Here is an 18,814-nt window from a genome sequence, read left to right as displayed (position 1 = left end):
GGGTCTGATTTTCTGTCTGTGGCATGTTCCATCTGTCACAGGCGGAGGGCAGGTGGGCAGGATTGGCAAGGCAGGAGCTGTTCATTAAGGAATTCCACCATTGACCAGCTGATACTTCCTGTGACAAGTGCAAACTTTTTTCCTGACAGGTGCTCTGGCATACAAAGCAAGCACACCCTAGAATCAGTTTAGGAATAGTAGTTTTTTTTTGTAAGAAAAAGCAGGGAACTCTTTCTAGTGGTTGGGTTTTTTTTTTTTTCTTCCTGTAAAAAGCTCACAATAGGCTAGTTAGAGAATGAGCCCATTCCTTTTAGAGAAGGCCCATTTCTCTTTCTCCTTCTCACAATTCCATAATGTAAGATGAACTGGGAGTAAGGAACATCACCCTTTCAGAGAAGTCAGCCTGGTCTCTGAAACCTTTGATGCCTATAGTAACGAACTGCTAGAAAGGAAATAAGCAATTCCTGGACAAATAATCATCTACATCTGACAGGAACAAAATGGATACGTACAGGTCAAAACCTCAGAATATCAATGAGTTGAGTAGCAAATTTATGTTGAACCTTTTACTTGCACTATAGAATGAATACTGGGCAAAACTTACAGAACAGCAGACAGCCTTCCAAACATGTTGCTACTTTCTCAGCACAAACTGAGATATCAGAGAAGCATTGGCTAACAGATGACAAGCTATTATTGCCTTCCCTTTCACTCTGGCCCCTGGGGTAGGTCTAAGAAGCTTAGGCTCACAATAGGGACCTAAGGAGCACTGTGTCTCACATCTACCCACACTTCTCCAACCTTCACCCCAGGTTCTAGGGGCAGTCAGTTTCTGGAGAAGTTAGGTTAAGAACAACCATCAATTTTGTACTATCAATTCTGGTTTCTTACATCCCTCTCAAAGGGAGAATGCCCCAGGATAGCTTGGCTTCTTAATCAGGGCTAGCTCTGGAGAGGCAGACACACAGAGGCCAACCACACAGCCCTGGGAAGAATGCAAGGCAGTGCCTGTCTGATGGGGCTGAGCCCTTGTCCCCCTCTGCAAAAACAGCAGCACAGCATTATTGCAGGCTCCCCTGTCAGGTTCCTGACATGCCCTACATGTAGCTGCAAATCCCAGCCAATTTCAACATTTCTTAAATGCTGGAACGCCTTTCTTAACACTGTAATTTACACTCAAAATAGTAGGGAGCAGGCACCCTTGCCTCCCCAGTACCACATTCTACTAAGTGCCTCCCCCTCCATACCCCACTAACCTACCTACACAAAGGAGGAAGGAACCCTCCTTCAAAGCCCGCAACAGACGGCCACAGTGCGTGTATGCCACTGACAAGAACTTTTATTTCTTTTTAATGACATTAAACACAACTGCTACAAGAGAAAAAACGTGATAAAGAGGCACCAAACTTCAGTTTCATAATTGATCCTGACAACTCAAGTAAACCAGGGCCTGCATTAGATGCAGAACTACAGGTTATTTCAGGCGCTTTGCTTACAAGTAAACTATGTAAACAGCACATTTTTACTTTGCTCTGTCAAGACCCCTGTGGCGAGAATGTCGTCATGATGAAAGCTACGTAAGCAGTTAAATGCATATAACCCTTATTCCAATAAAACAACATAGCAAGAATTCCACATGGAACATTAGACTTAGAGACCAACACCAAATATGAGAGATGCAGCTTTAAAAACTCCAGATTTTACCCACTACCGTCTTTTAGGTAAATAGGCCTGATGAGTTTTCTTTGGCTTTTTCTCCTTAAAGAGTACCATGTTAACTGCTGGAGAACAGTTCTCTCCTCCTCCGGACCAACAGATTTCATTAAGCTGGGAAAGCTTTGGAAAAACAATTATTTGAGCAAAGAGGAAATGTGATTGTCACATTTTCTAGTTAACCTGTCACTTGTTTTATTTGGCAAAGGCAGTGCTTCTATTACACGGTCAGACTTAAACCTCTGGTACCAGAGAGGTAAGAACATGAGTTGTACAGATTTTTGCCTAAGCGAAATCCTGTCCCTTCACTCCTTGGGTTACCTGTGGGGAAGCAGGCAGCTGAACATCTAGTTATTCCAGCTACAATTTTAACTATGCTATGGTTCCAAAGGTGGATGTTTGCTGGTCTCACTCCATCAAGCTAATTTAGGGAAACTTGGAGAAGTGATGATGTAAATGTCAATTATGCCAATTGAACTAACAGATTTTGACTCTTGCCTTTGAACAGAACTCCTTTCCATTTTGGTCCCAGAATCTAAACCAAATGTCCAAGGAAAAGAGAACTCTCACCTGGCTAAGAACAGTAAACACATAGGGACATCCATCTAAGTTTATTGGTGTCTTAAATGATGAAGCTTTTCCCAAGTCAGTTTCTGAAGCAGGGTAGGATGTTTAAGATGGATTACTCACATACAAAGATGAGGCTGATGAAGCAAATTAGACAGAGGCAGCTAGCCTAGGACCACAGGCTGCACTACAGCAATTACATACAGCCTTCAGACAGGCGACAACAGCAGCACAAATGCTGGACTGCAAAATCTCCCCAAAGATGCCCACAGCTGTCTGGAAAGAAAATAAACTCTAAGATATCCATTAATATGGCTGCACAAAGTCTGTCAACTTGGGCTAGACCACCAAGCCATAAGGTCAGGTAATGCTTTTGTGCACAGGCTTAATCACAACTTCATTAGATCCACTTTTGCAGTTTTGTGAAACTGTATTAGAGGTCTGACCAGATGAGGAGATGGCAACATCCTGGGTCTAAAGGCACCTTTTGTAAAATAATAATGGAGACAAAAGAGCACCTCTCCAAGGTCTCTCCCACAGGATGGAAGCTCACCCACTAACACAACTCATACTTGAATTTGGGGTTCAGGAGATGAGACTAGAAAACTGAAGATTAACTGACACTCAATAGCACTGGCTTTCTGGCCTGTTCCAGAGTCAAGACTCTGGGTGGGCAGCTCTTCAATAAAGAGAGCAGCCAGGCTATTCTTAAGAGGCTTATCTATGTATAACAGGATTCAGGAATATGCTGACAGAACCCTACGGAGCAGTGTCACTGGAGAAAAAAGATGGAAAAGCCTAGAAGAATGGCAGAGATAATCAGTCACAAGACCACAAATCAACAGGAGTTAGTCAGCAGTCTCCTATCAGAGTTAAGATGTAGAAGATTTGTAAGCACTATTGTGCACAACAAATTTAATGAAGAATGAAAAAAAAAAAGCCAAAAAATAAAGGCAGCTAGTAAGGACAAAAAGAAGCAAAAATGTACACTTTCAATTTGTCCTTTGAACAGTATTTTTTCTTGCTCCAGCCTCCTTCCAATGTCCTGGATTACCAACTTTCAAATACTGATAGATATTCAGAGATTCAAATAAAAAGTAAGAGGGGCTGTTAAAAGTGACTTGGATCCATTTTTAAGTCATCAGCAATAATAAACACTGGCTTGCAGCCTGATAATCTCTTCCTTAGACATTAAAATATCATTTCCTTTTGGGCACCAGAAGCAGGCTTCACCTCTGCACCGAGGCAGGCGTTTGGCTTGAGCCAGCGTGTTTTGGCTTAATGATGGCGTTCAGGAGGCAGCCACCTTCAACTTAAATTAAAAAATAAAAACTATATCAACTTATTACTGCTTATACACATACACAAACAGGAAGGACCTTATACAAAAAAATTCAAGTCAGCAATGGGCATTTCTAAAAGGTGACACATTCTTTAAATAAAAATCTTGTGAAAAATAAAACTCAAAATCTATAAAGCACAAAACAGCAGAAGATGAGATACTGCTCTGGACAGGACCCTGAATATGAACCTTTACTGCTGAGGGGATGAGACAAATGGACTGCACGGGAAATCTGAGAGCCGCTGGAACCGATGGTGGCTTCGCATGTTCCTGTCAACCCACTGAGTCAGACTGTATCTTTGCAGAGAACGTCGGAACCGGGCATAATTTCTATCAGGAGAGAGGGAAAATAAAAACAGAAAAGATTTGGAATGGCTATTTGTATGCAAAAAAGGCAAAGACAACTATTTTAAGAATACTTTTGAAAACTGGATTAATTTTATATTTCAATTTTCAGAACTTCAGAAATTTTACACTATTTTGTTTATATGAAAGTCACACTGTAAGTTAAGTGCTATTTCCTTCTAACTTCCAAAGCCACCTAATTTCCACATAGGTATTTTGGTGATATGTGACACATACGCACATGTTCTAGGAAAACCTAACATATAATATGTAATAATATTTAAGTAGGAAAAAAAATTTTCTCCCTTAAGAAACACTTAGAATGGGATCTATATTTCATTGCTTGCAATGAACCTGTATCTCCAACAGGGCCTCACTATCTGTCACAGCTCAAGGTTGCTCAAGACACAGCAGTTAAAATTAGAATAAAATTCCCCAAGAAGGTAAATCATCATGCGAGTATCCCATTGCAAGTTTAGACTGAATAATGAATAGTACAGACTCAAAGTTTCTTGAAAGTCTCCTTTAACATATACCCTGGTGGGGTTCTCAACAAGACTAGAACAATTTGATCCTATTCTCAACTCCCTATGTTTCTAATAACCACCTGAGAAAATTTAAATATACAGATTCTCTTAGCCACTCTCCCCTGCCAACCCAGACTCAAGGATTTAGAATTTCTGAAGTCAGGGCCTGGACATCTGTATTTTGGACATCTCCACGGGTGATTATGAGGAGTGGCTAGAGCTGAAATTAATTCTAACAGTACTTGATCTTTACCTGGCCCTATATATATAAAGCTGAATTCTTTGAAGACCTCATCTCATTTAATGCTAATAACAATCCTACCAGAAAAGCACTCTCATTAACTCCTTGTATGGGTAAGGAAATAGTTTCAAGTTAAATAACTTGCCCAAGGTTATATGATGGAGTAAATAGAAGAGCCTCAATTTGATTTGTCTGACTCTGGAACTTACTTAATAACCATTACACTACACTGTCTTAAGCTGTTATTTTGGCAACCATACAGGAAACACTGAGTGTAAAGGTCCTGAAGTGGGAGCATGTCTGACATTTTTGAAAAATAGTATGGAAGCCAGTGTGAGCAGAGTGAGCAAGGGGAAGAGTAGCAGGAACTGAGGTCAGTGAGCTAACCATGTCAGCCTAGGTCACGATCCTTTAGAGGGGATTGTGAGGCTGTAAAGTGTGAGGTGGGAAGCCACTGGAAATTTCTGAGCAAAGAAGAGAATTTGACTTACGTTTTAAAAGAATCTCTTTTGAGTTCTGCGGAGTTAAGAACAGTGCATAAACAAGGGCAGAAGTAGACTGTTTAGGAGATGTGCAGTAATCCAAGTGAAAATGATGAAAAACAATAAGGTTTTGGATATATTTTGTAAGTTGAGCTTATAGGATTTGCTAGTGGACTGACCACGGGGTGAGAAAGGAGTCAAAGATGACTCCAAGGTTTATGAGTAACTGGATCAAAGAAACTGAATAAATCTGTAAAACCACACTGCATCAAGAATTCAGAAGATTTTAGAACCAGAAATGCCCTTTGACATCAATCAGTATTAGTCCAACATATTAACTTTACTGATGTGAGGATCAGAGAAGTGACTTGATCAAGATCATGCAGCCAGTTAAAAACTACAAAGCTAGTATTAAGAACCCACATTTTCTGAATTTCAGTCCAGTTCTTATTCCACTATACTGAATTGCTGCTTTTTCCACGTATGGAATTAAACAACTACTACAACCCCAACTCCCCATCACATTCCTTCTGCAGGCAAATCCTACTTTCCTCCCTTTTCTAATCACCCACTCACCGTGTGGTGAGGTCCGAGGGATGCTGCCATTTTTGGTTCTGCATATGATGAACTTGATCCATCAAGGCACACAGCTCCCTCAAGGTACCTGTGATACAGAGCAATCGATGGTTAGGATGCAGCTCAGTGAACTACCATGTAATCTTAGGCCAAAGCATGTGCTTTTAGGGAATGAGAAAACAGAAAACTGGTGCTAATGCTATCTATTCATGATGGTCACAGCAGCACAAAAAATATTAAGCCAAGGAGGGGAGCTTGCTCTTGGATGGTGATGGTGATGAAGAAACAATAATGACAGCCACCATTCATTTATTCATTCAACATTTATTAGCTCCTACAATATGTGAGGAATTTGACTAATCCCTAGAATATGGTGGTAGACAAGCCACTGTACCTGCCCTCAATGAAATTTATATAGGAGACAGGAAATTCCCAAACTTGTGACAAGTGCAATAATGGTAGAAATACAGGCTATTATATGAGCACAGAGACTGGAGGGTAGGGGTTAGAGAAAGCCCCCTCCAAGGAAGTAAACTAAACAGGGATCTAAAGGATGTATAGGAGTTAGGGAAGTAAAAAGGGGTGGGAGGTGGGGTTGTCCAAAAGAAATAGCTGTACAAAGACTCAGAAACACAGACACCAAAATACACTCAAGAAACTGGCTCTGGGAGGTGAACTAGCCTTACAAGTTTATTAAACCAGACTCAGAACTAGCTCCTGTTTGACTCGATGCTTTTGCCACTATTCAATAATGCTAATTTTGTACTTAAGGGCTGAGACTTAGGCTAAAGCTCTTATATAAGGAGAAATGATGGTTAAAGATAGTAAAATAATTTCTCTAGATGAGTGGTTCTCAAATTTTAATGTATCATAATCAGCTAGAGGTATTACAAAACAGACTGATTCTTTAGGTCTGGAGTGGGACCTGAGAATTTTCACTTCTAATAAATGACCAAGCGAAGGTGATGCTGCTGGCCCAGCATGCACACTTTGAAAACCACTGACTCAGACAGTGGAAACTTTCAGCTAGTTTCTATACTTCTAATTACCTTTACTACACTCTCAGGAACAGAGAACAGTTTAATTAGGCTACAGACCATCTTTTCAAGCACTGGTAAAAGATACTTAAACTTTTAAGATCTATTTAATTTACTTGAAACCTCAAGAAGCTGAACTTTGTAGAAGAAAAAGTATATACTTTGAAGTCAGGCAGACTTGAGTTAAAATTCCAACCCAGACACTAACTAGCTCTGTGGCCCTGGGCAAATCATTTCACTTCTGGGCCCACTTTACTCATCTATGAAATATGGACAAAATATTTAAAGTTAAATATTAGGAATATAGTACATAAAAGACTTAGCATATTGCCTGCCACACAGCTGGTGTGCATAAGAGGTAGCTAATGTTATTATGGTGTTAGAGCCTCAGGCCTATGTTAGTTTGCAAAGTCTCTTCAAATCCCATGACAATTAATCACCTATTTGTATGGCAAAAGGTTATTAAATGGACCGGTCTACATATCAACTACTACATGTTTCATAGCACTTGGCAGAAAGTCTCTCTTTAATCCTAATGAGATGATACTTTCCAGAAAAAATCTAGATTCATGACATTAAAAGTTCCTGTGCAGTTAAAATACAAAATCACAACCGAGGGTAAAAGAAGGCAACTGACAAACTGAAAAATATATTTGAAACATATTTGGCAAAGATTTAATGTCCTCATTCTACAAACATAAGTCTCATAAAACAAACAAAAGAAGTCAAGAACATGAATAAGCAATTTACAAAAGTAATGCAAGTGATCAATAAATATAATGAAAGGATGTTCAATCTCACTAATGTGGAAAGAAAACACATTAATCTCACTTCTTGAGAAGGAAATATAAATCAGAAATGAGTTTCTCCCTTAAAAACAGAAGCAGCTTTAGTTTCCCTTTATAAGAACAGTAGTAGCTTTTGATTAGAAAATTCCCTTGCCTGCTGGATTTGTTAAGCTTGATAAAATCAAAGATCTCAATTCAAATTGGCTTTCCTGTAACCCTACTTTCACATTACTAGCACACCATTCCCTCTAACCCCTTCAATAGGACGTTTCAGTGACAGGGAAAATCAGCTTTGTGAGAATTTTGAGATACATTTTTTTTCTGCCAAAGCATCATCAAAGGAAGACTGGCAAGATACGGAAACTCTGGTGTCCAATCTCAAAATGGAACATTATCTGTAGACCACTTCGAGTTATGTCCTTCAGCTCACTCATCTCTTACCACTTAAGATCCTATAAAATTGCCCTGATGATGGAGACTGAAGACATCCTATAAACCTACAAAGAAACCTATTCATTTTAAACTGAAAGAAGAAAATTGGTTGATTAAACCCAAGGCTTGAAGTATTTAACTCCTAAGAGTCCTAACCTAGCAATAGCAGTTTACATATAGCATTTACTAGATCAGGCCCTGTCTTAAGTGCATCACATTATTAACTCAGTTGTTCTTTACAACAATCCTGAGATACCTTCTGAATTTTACATATGAAGAAACTTGAGGCACAGAGAATTAATTTGCCCTAAGTCAAACAGCTAATGACAGGGCCCAAATTCCAACAATATAATACCATCATAGGTTTAGTTCTCTAAAAAATTTTTCTGGGACTGACATTTCATAGTGGGGAGTAGACAGCAAGAATCGTATTACAATTTGTTTCTTTTATACCCAGTTGATATCTAGTATAGTGCTGAGTAAACAAGGGCTCAGTAAGTAGGTCTCAGCTCATGCACTAAGAAATGTTAGTTTTCATTAGTACTAAGAATTTACTAAAGGACTAGGGTAACCTTTACTACTAATAAGGCTTAATGATCTAGAGAGAGTGGGAGCTAACATTTATCAAGCATTTATTATATACCAAGCATTTTGCTAACTGCTTTGCATGTATCCTGTTAATCCTAATAACCACATAAGGCAAGTACCATAATCCCTACTTTATTCCCAAGTAAACTAAATCTTAGAAAAGATACTAATCTATCATTTAGTAAATGGGAAAGCTAGGCTTCAAACCCATATAGAACTAATAATCCAAAAACCTTATTTCAGCTCATAGCTTCAATCTCTTCTACCAAATTTAGAGATGCTAACAAGAATGGAACATCTCAATTTTCTCTTCTCTTCATGATCTCTAACAGATGGGCTTTCTTGGACCAACAATCAGTACCGTGAGTTTATTTTAAATTGTGGCTTAAAGGTGGTGGAGGCTGTCCTTTGTGGCTAAGAATGAAGCGAAGAGTTTTGGAAAAAAACCTTAACATTTCAGCAATGAGCTCAGCAATTCACCTAAACCTTAATCTATAAATGTGTAGCTAACTGGTTTGGGAGAACCCAGTCTAATAACTGTCCTAAGTGAATCAATTGTTATAAAGTGGAAGGAATGGATAATGCTGAGTGCTTGCTATGCCAGTGCCATACAGATTTTATAGGTCACCATACTGTGTACCACACAACCTTAGTCTGGCACATGACCCAAGAACAGAGAATTTTCCAGCTGGCCAAATGACCTAAGACCTAGTCTGGCATCAAAAGGTCATTAAGTGCATCAATCAGATACTCTCCTTAGGAATATAACTAAGAGCTTTAGTAATGAGAACAAGAGAGAAGAGCACACAGCAGGTCTCTAGGAGACAACAGACACTTGAGATAGCTAATAGGGAGCAGCAAACACTGGCCACAGACAGGTAATCTTTCAGAAGTATCAGAATCACTAAATCAGCAGGCAAAACATGAATAGGGAACAAAGGCATCTGTTTCTGAGCAGGCATGGGGCCTGGCTATATTATGGCTGATCCTTTTTACTATAAGGCCTGGCTATGTTATTGAGCATCTAATCTTCATCTTTTCTTTAAATCCCTTAACTCTATTATTTAAAGGCAATCACAGTGTCTCTATTTCATGCAATTAAAAAAATACCCAATACAGCAGAGGGAATTAAGGTAGGGCAGGGAAATGGGATAAGGATCATGCCATTGTAAGATCTACTTAGTCTGTGAAAAAGGCCCAGGTTATTCTTTAACTTAATCTATAAGCTGTTTTCCCTCTTCTTCCCTCCCCTTAGTCAATTACATAACTTTGCAACCAGTTCAGTAGATAGACCTCCAAAGTGAACCTATGTGGATAAAGAATGCCAGGACTGGGACCAACAGTCACCTAAATAACCTAATATTCTTAAGACAAAACTTCAAAGGAATTATGAATCACCTGCATACATCATGCTTTAATGAAGACCCCCTACCCAGAAGGCCCTATGAAACTCCAAAAAGTACGCCTCCTCTCTGAGGCTGCCTGTACTCCCTTTGAGTGTGCACTTTTTAAATAAAGGCTTCTCTCTTGCTCAACTTACTGCATTTTGTCTCTGTGCTCTTCCAGTGGTATCTTTGTTATTTGCTATTTCATTCTATTTTTCAGATTTAAGCATAAGACTTCACTGTCTCTGTTCTACTCCAGATAAGGAGGGACTACTGACAACTTTGATTTGGGCTTGCAAGTTCCCATCGCCTGGGTAACCTGGACAGGACTGTGGCTGTATAATCATATTCTTTAGTAGCCTGCCTGAAAATGTCCTTTCTTTGTCTTTGGGAAGTTCTCAGAACATAATCTCACTCCATCCAATGCTCTGCAACTCCCCCAAATCCTGGGGTGGTGCAGAATCAAGTAGACACTGGACACCAGGGGACGCTGGCTTTGGGAGTCAGCAAGAGATCTGCCCCATGCCAAGCAGGAGTTCAATGAGCTTCCCTTTCCTCCATTTGCTTTTCCTTGCTCTCTGCTGCCTGCAAGGCAGCTGCCATTTCCCGCTACTCTCACTGTAATGAATTCCTTCCTTACCTACACTCATCCAACCTGCTCAAGAATCCTTTCTTGTCCAGAGTCAAGACTCCCCCGTCCAGGTTCAAGTTTCTCTTAGTGCGCAGGGAGAGACCTCCCCAGACACAGCTTCCAGACAACAGAATGAAATAGGAAAGAAAAAAATGTGCTAGAAGGGTGTAAGCTAATCTTTTTAACTAGATTAATAAAATAGGAAAAAAGATTAAATGGAAAACAAGAATGCAAATGTGTCACCTCTAGGTCAACAAAACCGTGATGATCTACTATAAATCTTGACTGATTTTCCTTTCACACAAGGCAAAAACAAAAGAAACAAGAATTGTATAGTTCATTTCCAAAATGGTATTCTACAGGATACTGAGCGATATATGAATGTCCTCAACAGTTATGGCAAATGCAGTACCAGAATTTACATAACCACTGCTGCTTTTGGTCTGCAGCAAAAATCAAAGCAGAAACTTCCACTTCTAGTTTTGATGAATGGGGTTTACTTCCTATAGTAAGCAACCACAAACTGGGCAAAGTACATAAAGAACAACTGTTTTCAGACTGTTCAGAACTGTCATCCCTGAGAGAATAAGAACAACTGAGATCAGTCTTATAATTTCTAGAGTTTCTGAGTCTCTAATTTTTCAAAATAAAGCTTTTTTAAATGAAGGCAAAACAAACACTTTGTAAATAAACAAAAGCAGAGAGACTTTATCACTAGCAGACCTGCACTATAAGAAACTAAAAGGAGTTTTTCAGGAAAAGGGAAATTACCAGATGGAAAGCAATTGAGTACTGGAAATGGTAAATATATGATAAAATATAAAAGACTTTATCTCATTTAAAAAATGTCTTTAAAACATAACTGTTTAAAAGTAATGTATTGAAAGGTTTAAAATGTATATATATGTAAAATGTATAAAAACAATAGCACAAAAAAGAATGAGATTTGGAAGTATATTGCTATTAGAGCAGGACATTATTTGTTAAGTGTTATATCATTTGAAGGCAGACTATAAGGTAAAGTGTATAAAACCAGAGTTCCCAAATGTGTCCTAAGATCCCTGGGAGTCCTCAGTACCCTTCTGAGGCTTTATAAGGACCAACTCTTTTCTGGTTTTTTTTTTTTTTTGTGTGTGTGTGTATACCTGATTTGTGTGTGTGTGTGTGTGTGTGTGTGTGTGTGTGTGTGTGTGTGTGTGTGTGTGTGTGTGTGTGTGTGTGTGTGTGTGTGTCTTGTGTGTGTGTGTGAGTCTGTCTGTCGTGTGTGTGTGTGTGTGTGTGTCTTCCCAAACAATTCTCAAACACAACAGCTCAACTCGATTCTGATGCTACCTTCCAGGAGACAACACCAGATCCCCCAGGTTAAGGGCTCGGTCCTACAAGACTGCCCTTCACCCCCCACTCCAGATGCCAGCTGAAGACCCAGGCTGTTACCCAATTAATTTACTAGAGCAGCTCACAGACCTCAGAAAAACACATTTACCAGTTTAATAAATAATACCATAAAGAATACTAGATGAAGAGATATACAGGTCAAGATCCCAAATAAAGGAGCTTCTATCCTGTGGAGCTTGGGGCCTCGTTCCATGGCAATGTGGAAGTGTTCTGATTCCCCAACTGTGGAAGCTGTCTCCAACAGAGATGCAGGTATGCTCCTCTCACAGATTTTTTTTGAAGACTTCATTGCATAGTCATGATTGACTAAACATTGGCCATTGGCTGATTCAACTTCTAGCTACCACCCTTGGGTGGGGTCCAAAAGTCTCTCATTAACATGACAAGACACCCATTCCACCATTAAGACTGCAGTGTTTTTAGGCAGTGTGGATGAAGACCAAATACACCTAGGAAATATATATATCTGGTCATATGAATGACCAGATATACATATTTCTTCTAATTCATGATATTGCACAAGGTCAAAATTATTTTCATAACAACACCCAGATATTATCTGTCTTTTCCAATTGAATTCTCTACAAAGTGAACTGTGGCGTTTTCAAGAGCCTACATGACATAGAGAATGCAGAACCACTAAAGAGAATCTAGCAGTCTTCTACTAAGCCAGACATTAAGAGATGGGCAAAAATGTAAATCACTGATGTTGGGTATTTGTGTAATTTTAAAACATGGGGGGCAGAAGAAAGGCAAGTGTTGCTTAAAGATGGCAACATGAGCAATCTTGTGATGATGGAACTGCTCTGGTGGAAATGCAAACTAACTCAGGTGATAAACTGTCTAGAACTTAATACACACACACACACACACACACACATGAATACACATCAAATTAGGGAAATCTGAATAATACTGATGAATTGTATAAATGTCAGTATCTGGTGGTTATACTACACTATAGTTTTTCAAAATGTTACCACTGGGGAAAAACTGTACAAAGTATACACGGGAACATTCCATATTATTTCTTATAATTGCATGTATATCTACAATTACCTCAATACAATTTTGATGAAAAAAAATGAAAAAAGAAGTAAATCATTATGCCATTCTTCTCTCCAAAATTTTTGGTTTTGTTTTGGAAAATATATTTTTAATAAAAACTTGATTTATGTTAACATGCAATATGTTTATTTGTTATTTTTAAATGTATTACTAAATATTTTGGTAACTTACCATTTTAACTTTTAGTATGTTTGAGTATACATAAACATAAATATAACCCACACAAACAAAAACACTTTGGGGTCCTCAATCTGTAAGAGTACGAATAATTTTAAGAGTGTAAATGGGTCCTGATAACAAAAACTCTGAGAACTACCTCCCTAGAACCACCACTAAAAACAGAGATACAGGGAGTAAGTCAAAGATGAAGATTAAACAGAATACTAAAAAATAGTTAAAAAACAAACAAACAGGAAAAGATAAAGGAGGAAACAAAAGAAAAACAGAAAACAAGTAGCAAGAAGATAGATTTTGTCCATACTGATTGGACCAAAACTCAAAAGACAGAGATTATGAGACTAGAAAAAGCAAGATCCAATTATAGCTGATGCTTGAACAACAGGAGTTTGAATGCACAGGCCCATTTATAGACTGATTCTTTTCAATAAATATATTGGAAACTTTTTTGAAGATCTGTGACAATTTGAAAAAACATATTCTTTCTTCTTGCTTACTTTATTGTAAGAATAGAGTATATAATACACCTAACATAAAAATATGTGTTAATTGACTATTTATGTTATCAGTAAGGTTTCCAGTTAACAGTACTACTAGTTTTTGGGTAGTCAAAAGTTACATGCACATTTTTTGACTTCATGGTCCCTAACCCCCACGTTCTGCAAATCTGCAGAATATAAAATCAATGTACAAAAATCAAATGATTTTCTATATACTATGAATGAGCAATCCTCAGTAAGGATGGGAGCAACAGGAACTCAAACCCTGCTGGTAAAAATTCAAAATGGCACAACTACTTTGGAAAAACAGTTTTGTAGTTTCTTCAAAATTTAAATATAGGCCTACCATATGCCCTAATCATTTTATTCCCCCATACTGAGAATAAAAATGAAAGTATATTCATACAAAAACGTGGACATGAATGCTCATTTAGGCTTATGTGTAATAGCTAAAAACTGGAAACAACCCAAATGCCCATTAGGTGAATGGATAAACGAATTATGCTATATTTATAAAATACTACTCAGCAATAAAAAGAATAAGCTATTAACAAAATGATGAATTTCAAAATAATTATGCTTTGAGAAAGAAGGCTAATAAAAAAAAGTACATATTGCATGATTCCATTTATATAAAACTCTAGAAATTACAAACTAATCTATAGTGATAGCAGATCACTGGTTACCAGGGATTAAAGGGGCAAAAGGAAGACAGGAGGGAAGAATTACAGTGGGGCACAGAGAAACTTTTGGGTGTCATATGTTAAACTTAATTGCAATGAGTTTTGTGGGTGTATACAAATGTCAAAACTCAACATTTTGTATACTTAAAATTTGTGTATCCTAGCCATGGCGATCATGCAAAACAAAGAAATACAAGGCATCCAGATTGGTAAAGAAGAAGTCAAACTGTCACGATTTGCAGATGACATGATATTATATATAAAAAACCCTAAAGACTCCACTCTAAAACTATTAGAACTAGTATCGGAATTCAGCAAAGTTGTAGGATACAAAATTAATACACAGAAATCTGTTGCTTTCTATACACTAACGATGAACTAACAGAAAGAGAAATCAGGAAAACAATTCCATTCACAATTGCTTCAAAAAGAATAAAATACCTAGGAATACACCTAACCAAGGAAGTGAAAGACCTATACCCTGAAAACTACAAGACACTCTTAAAAGAAATTGAAGAGGACACTAACAAATGGAAACTCATCCCATGCTCTTGGCTAGGAAGAATTAATATTGTCAAAATGGCCATCCTGCCTAAAGCAATCTACAGATTCAATGCAATCCCTATCAAATTACCAACAGCATTCTTCAACGAATTTGAACAAAGAGTTCTAAAATTCATATGGAACCACAAAAGACCCCAAATAGCCAAAGCAATCCTGAGAAGGACGAATAAAGCAGGGGGGATCTCACTCCCCAACTTCAAGCTCTACTACAAAGCCACAGTAATGAAGACAATTTGGTACTGGCACAAGAACAGACCCACAGACCAGTGGAACAAAATAGAGTCTCCAGACATTAACCCAAACATATGTGGTCAATTAATATATGATAAAGGAGCCATGGATATACAATGGGGAAATGACAGCCTCTTCAACAGCTGGTGTTGGCAAAACTGGACAGCTACATGTAAGAGAATGAAACTGGATCATTATCTAACCCCATACACAAAAGTAAATTCGAAATGGATCAAAGACCTGAATGTAAGCCATGAACCATAAAACTCTTGGAAAAAAACATAGGCAAAATCTCTTGGACATAAACATGAGCGACTTCTTCATGAACATATCTCCTAGGACAAGGGAATCAAAGGCAAAAATGAACAAGTGGGACTACATCAAGCTGAAAAGCTTCTGTACAGGAAAGGACACCATCAATAGAACAAAAAGACATCCTACAGTATGGGAGAATATATTCATAAATGACAGATCCAATAAAGGGTTGACATCCAAAATACATAAAGAGCTCATGCACCTCAACAAACAAAACGCAAATAATCCAATTAATAAATGGGCAGAGGAGCTGAACAGACAGTTCTCCAAAGAAGAAATTCAGATGGCCAACAGACACATGAAAAGATGCTCCACATCACTAGTCATCAGAGAAATGCAAATTAAAACCACAATGAGATATCACCTTACACCAGTAAGGATCGCCACCATCCAAAAGACAAACGACAAATGTTGGCAAGGTTGTGGAGAAAGGGGGACCCTCCTACACTGCTGGTGGGAATATAAACTAGTTTAACCATTGTGGAAAGCAGTATGGAGGTTCCTCAAAAAGCTCAAAATAGAAATACCATTTGACCCAGGAATTCCACTTCTAGGAATTTACCCTAAGAATGCAGCAGCCCAGTTTGAAAAAGATAGATGCACCCCTATGTTTATCGCAGCACTATTTACAATAGCCAGGAAATGGAAGCAACCTGTGTCCATCAATAGATGAATGGATAAAGAAGATGTGGTACATATACACAATGGAATATTATTCAGCCATAAGAAGAAAACAAATCCTACCCTTTGCAACAACATGGATGGAGCTAGAGGGTATTATGCTCAGTGAAATAAGCCAGATGGAGAAAGACAAGTATCAAATGATTTCACTCATCTGAGGAGTATAAGAACAAAGAAAAAACTGAAGGAGCAAAACAGCAGCAGACTCACAGAACCTAAGAATGGACTAACTGCAAGATAAATTCCAACCAAAATAAGCAGGCAACGAGAGGCAACAAAGGGCCAGGCAGTTTATGTAAGTGCAATCCCGGGTGAGGTTCACCAGTCTGCTCAGACACAGGCCTGAGAAGTCACGCCCAGCACGGCAGGCGGGGAGTTTTTATAAGCACAGGGAAGGGAGGGGGAAGTGGGCCGCACCAGGGGTATGTGGGGAATTTTTATTGGCTCAGGGTTGGATGATGGACAGCCAGAGGTCTCCTCCTTCTGGATGGAGGGGGTCTGCATCCAGAGTTTGTCGACAAGTCACAGGACTGGAATCCAGGAAGAGCTGTCCTTTCTTTCCTTATATGGCACAGAGCTATTTGGTGCTATCTTTGTTCTGCCAGCACTGTCCTTGCTTTCCTCTCTCTGGTACCTCCAGCCTTACACTAACAGTTACCAAAGGGAAAGGGACTGGGGAGGATGGGTGGGAAGGGAGGGATAAGGGGTGGGGGGGGAAGAAAGGGGAATTATGATTAGCATGCATAATGTGGGTGGGGTGCACGGGGAAGGCTGTACAGCACAGAGAGGACAGGTAGAGATTCTACAGCATCTTACTACGCTGATGGACAGTGTCTGCAATGGGGTATGTGAGGGGAACTTGGTGATGGGGGGGAGTCTAGTAAACATAATGTTCCTCATGTAATTGTAGATTAATGATGCCAAAAAAAAAAAAACCTCATAGAACTAAAGAATAAGATAGTTGCTAATTTTACTGTAACATTAATTTAAAATACATAATTAAACTGGTGAGAATTAATGAGCAATAAAAGTAAAATTTGTGCAGTTTACTGTATTTCAATTATAACTCAAAAAAGAAAAAATATCCTGAGAGAGATAAAGAATTCAAAAAATAATAACATGATATGAAAAGGGAACAAAACAGGAAAGAACTCTTGGAAACCATAAACATGCAAAAAAAAGTCAATAAAAAGAATGAAAATATCCCAGACAGTACAATAAAGAAAGGTAGAACAAGGAAAGAAAAGATAAAACTTAGAAAATCAATCCTCAGAAGTTCAATTATCTATTAGAAGTTTCTTAAAGACAGAACAGATTATAGAGAGGGTGCAGTTATCAAGGAAATATAAGCAAGTCTCAGAACTGAGATATCTATGCCCAAACGCCCACTGAGTACCTGGTATAAAGAATGAAAGGAAAACGAAAAAGAAAGACCTGTACCAATGTATATCAGTAATCAGTACGCATTTTTAGAATACAATGGATAAAAAGAAGACTCTAAGAACTTCCAGGGAGAGTAAGTACAAAGAAATAAAAATTAAACTGATAATGGACTTAACAGCAACACTTACATGCATGCCTTCAAAATTCTGAAGAAAAACTATTTTAAATTTAGAATTCTATAGCAAACTACCAATCAAGTGTGAAGATAAAAGACATTTTCAGATATGGAGAGGGCCCCCCAAATTTAACTCCTGTGTATCCTTTCTTATAAATTCTCAATGTGCTCCACTAAAACCAAAGATCAAGAAAGAGGAAGAAATGGGATGAGGAAACAGGATTCAACCCAGAAAGTAAACAAAGGGAAATACTAGGATGATATCCCTGTAGCAAGCCTAGAGAATAAGCAATGCAGACTAGAGCAGAAGGTCACAAGGCTCTAGGAAGGTCTTCAGAAGAGATTTTAAAGGAATTGATAGATTACTGGGTATGTCTGAACATTTGCAGGAGAGTAAGGGGGAACACTGATAAGGATATAAACTGCATTCATAAAATAAAATTAAGGATAAATTAATTTGTAGTTTAAGAAATAAGTGAGGTAATTAACAACTCCAGAAAAACAAATAATTCAGAAAGGAAATGACACCATAGTACATTACTTGGCTTTGCAGCAAACAATATTTACTTAGTTGTAATACAAACAACATGTACTGATTTAACAACCATTTGGATATACTACCAGAAAACAGAAAATAACAATTGTTAGTGGGGATGTAGAGAAACTCCACACTAGTGGTAGGCTTTTAAAATAGTGCAAACCTGTGTTAAACAGTATGGAGGTTACTCAAAAATTAGTAGGACTACCATAAGATCCAGCTATCCCACTTCTGGGTACATACCCAAAAGAATTTACAGAGTAGGGTCTCAAAGAGAATATGCACACCCATGTTCATAGCGGCATTGTTCACAACAGCCAAGAGATAGAAACAACCCAAATACCTGCTGAAGGATGAATGGATAAACAAAATATGGTATATACATACAATGGAATATTATTCAGTCATAAGAAAGGGAACTTGACACATGGTACACCATGGATGAACCTG

General features: G+C 38.3%; 1 protein-coding gene across 4 annotated transcripts in view; it reads right to left on the bottom strand.

Moving 5' to 3' along the window:
* Positions 1 to 1,324: 1,324 nt before the first annotated feature.
* The window catches only part of S100PBP (S100P binding protein), a 31,912-nt gene continuing 14,422 nt past the window's right edge, over positions 1,325 to 18,814 (bottom strand). For 3 of the 4 annotated variants that reach the window (XM_037010415.2, XM_037010412.2, XM_037010413.2), the window contains 2 exons: positions 5,794 to 5,881; positions 1,325 to 3,952 (listed from right to left, as the gene is read on the bottom strand). In XM_037010415.2, the coding sequence (XP_036866310.2) occupies positions 3,814 to 3,952; positions 5,794 to 5,881 (227 nt within the window). In that variant the 3' untranslated portion in view covers positions 1,325 to 3,813. The remainder of the gene's footprint in view (positions 3,953 to 5,793; positions 5,882 to 18,814) is intronic. The other variant, XR_012130104.1, reaches the window with a different exon arrangement.

This window comes from Manis javanica, chromosome 4 (genome assembly GCF_040802235.1).
Source record: "Manis javanica isolate MJ-LG chromosome 4, MJ_LKY, whole genome shotgun sequence".
Classification (NCBI taxonomy): Eukaryota; Metazoa; Chordata; class Mammalia; order Pholidota; family Manidae; genus Manis; species Manis javanica.
This window is presented reverse-complemented; position numbering and strand designations above follow the sequence as displayed.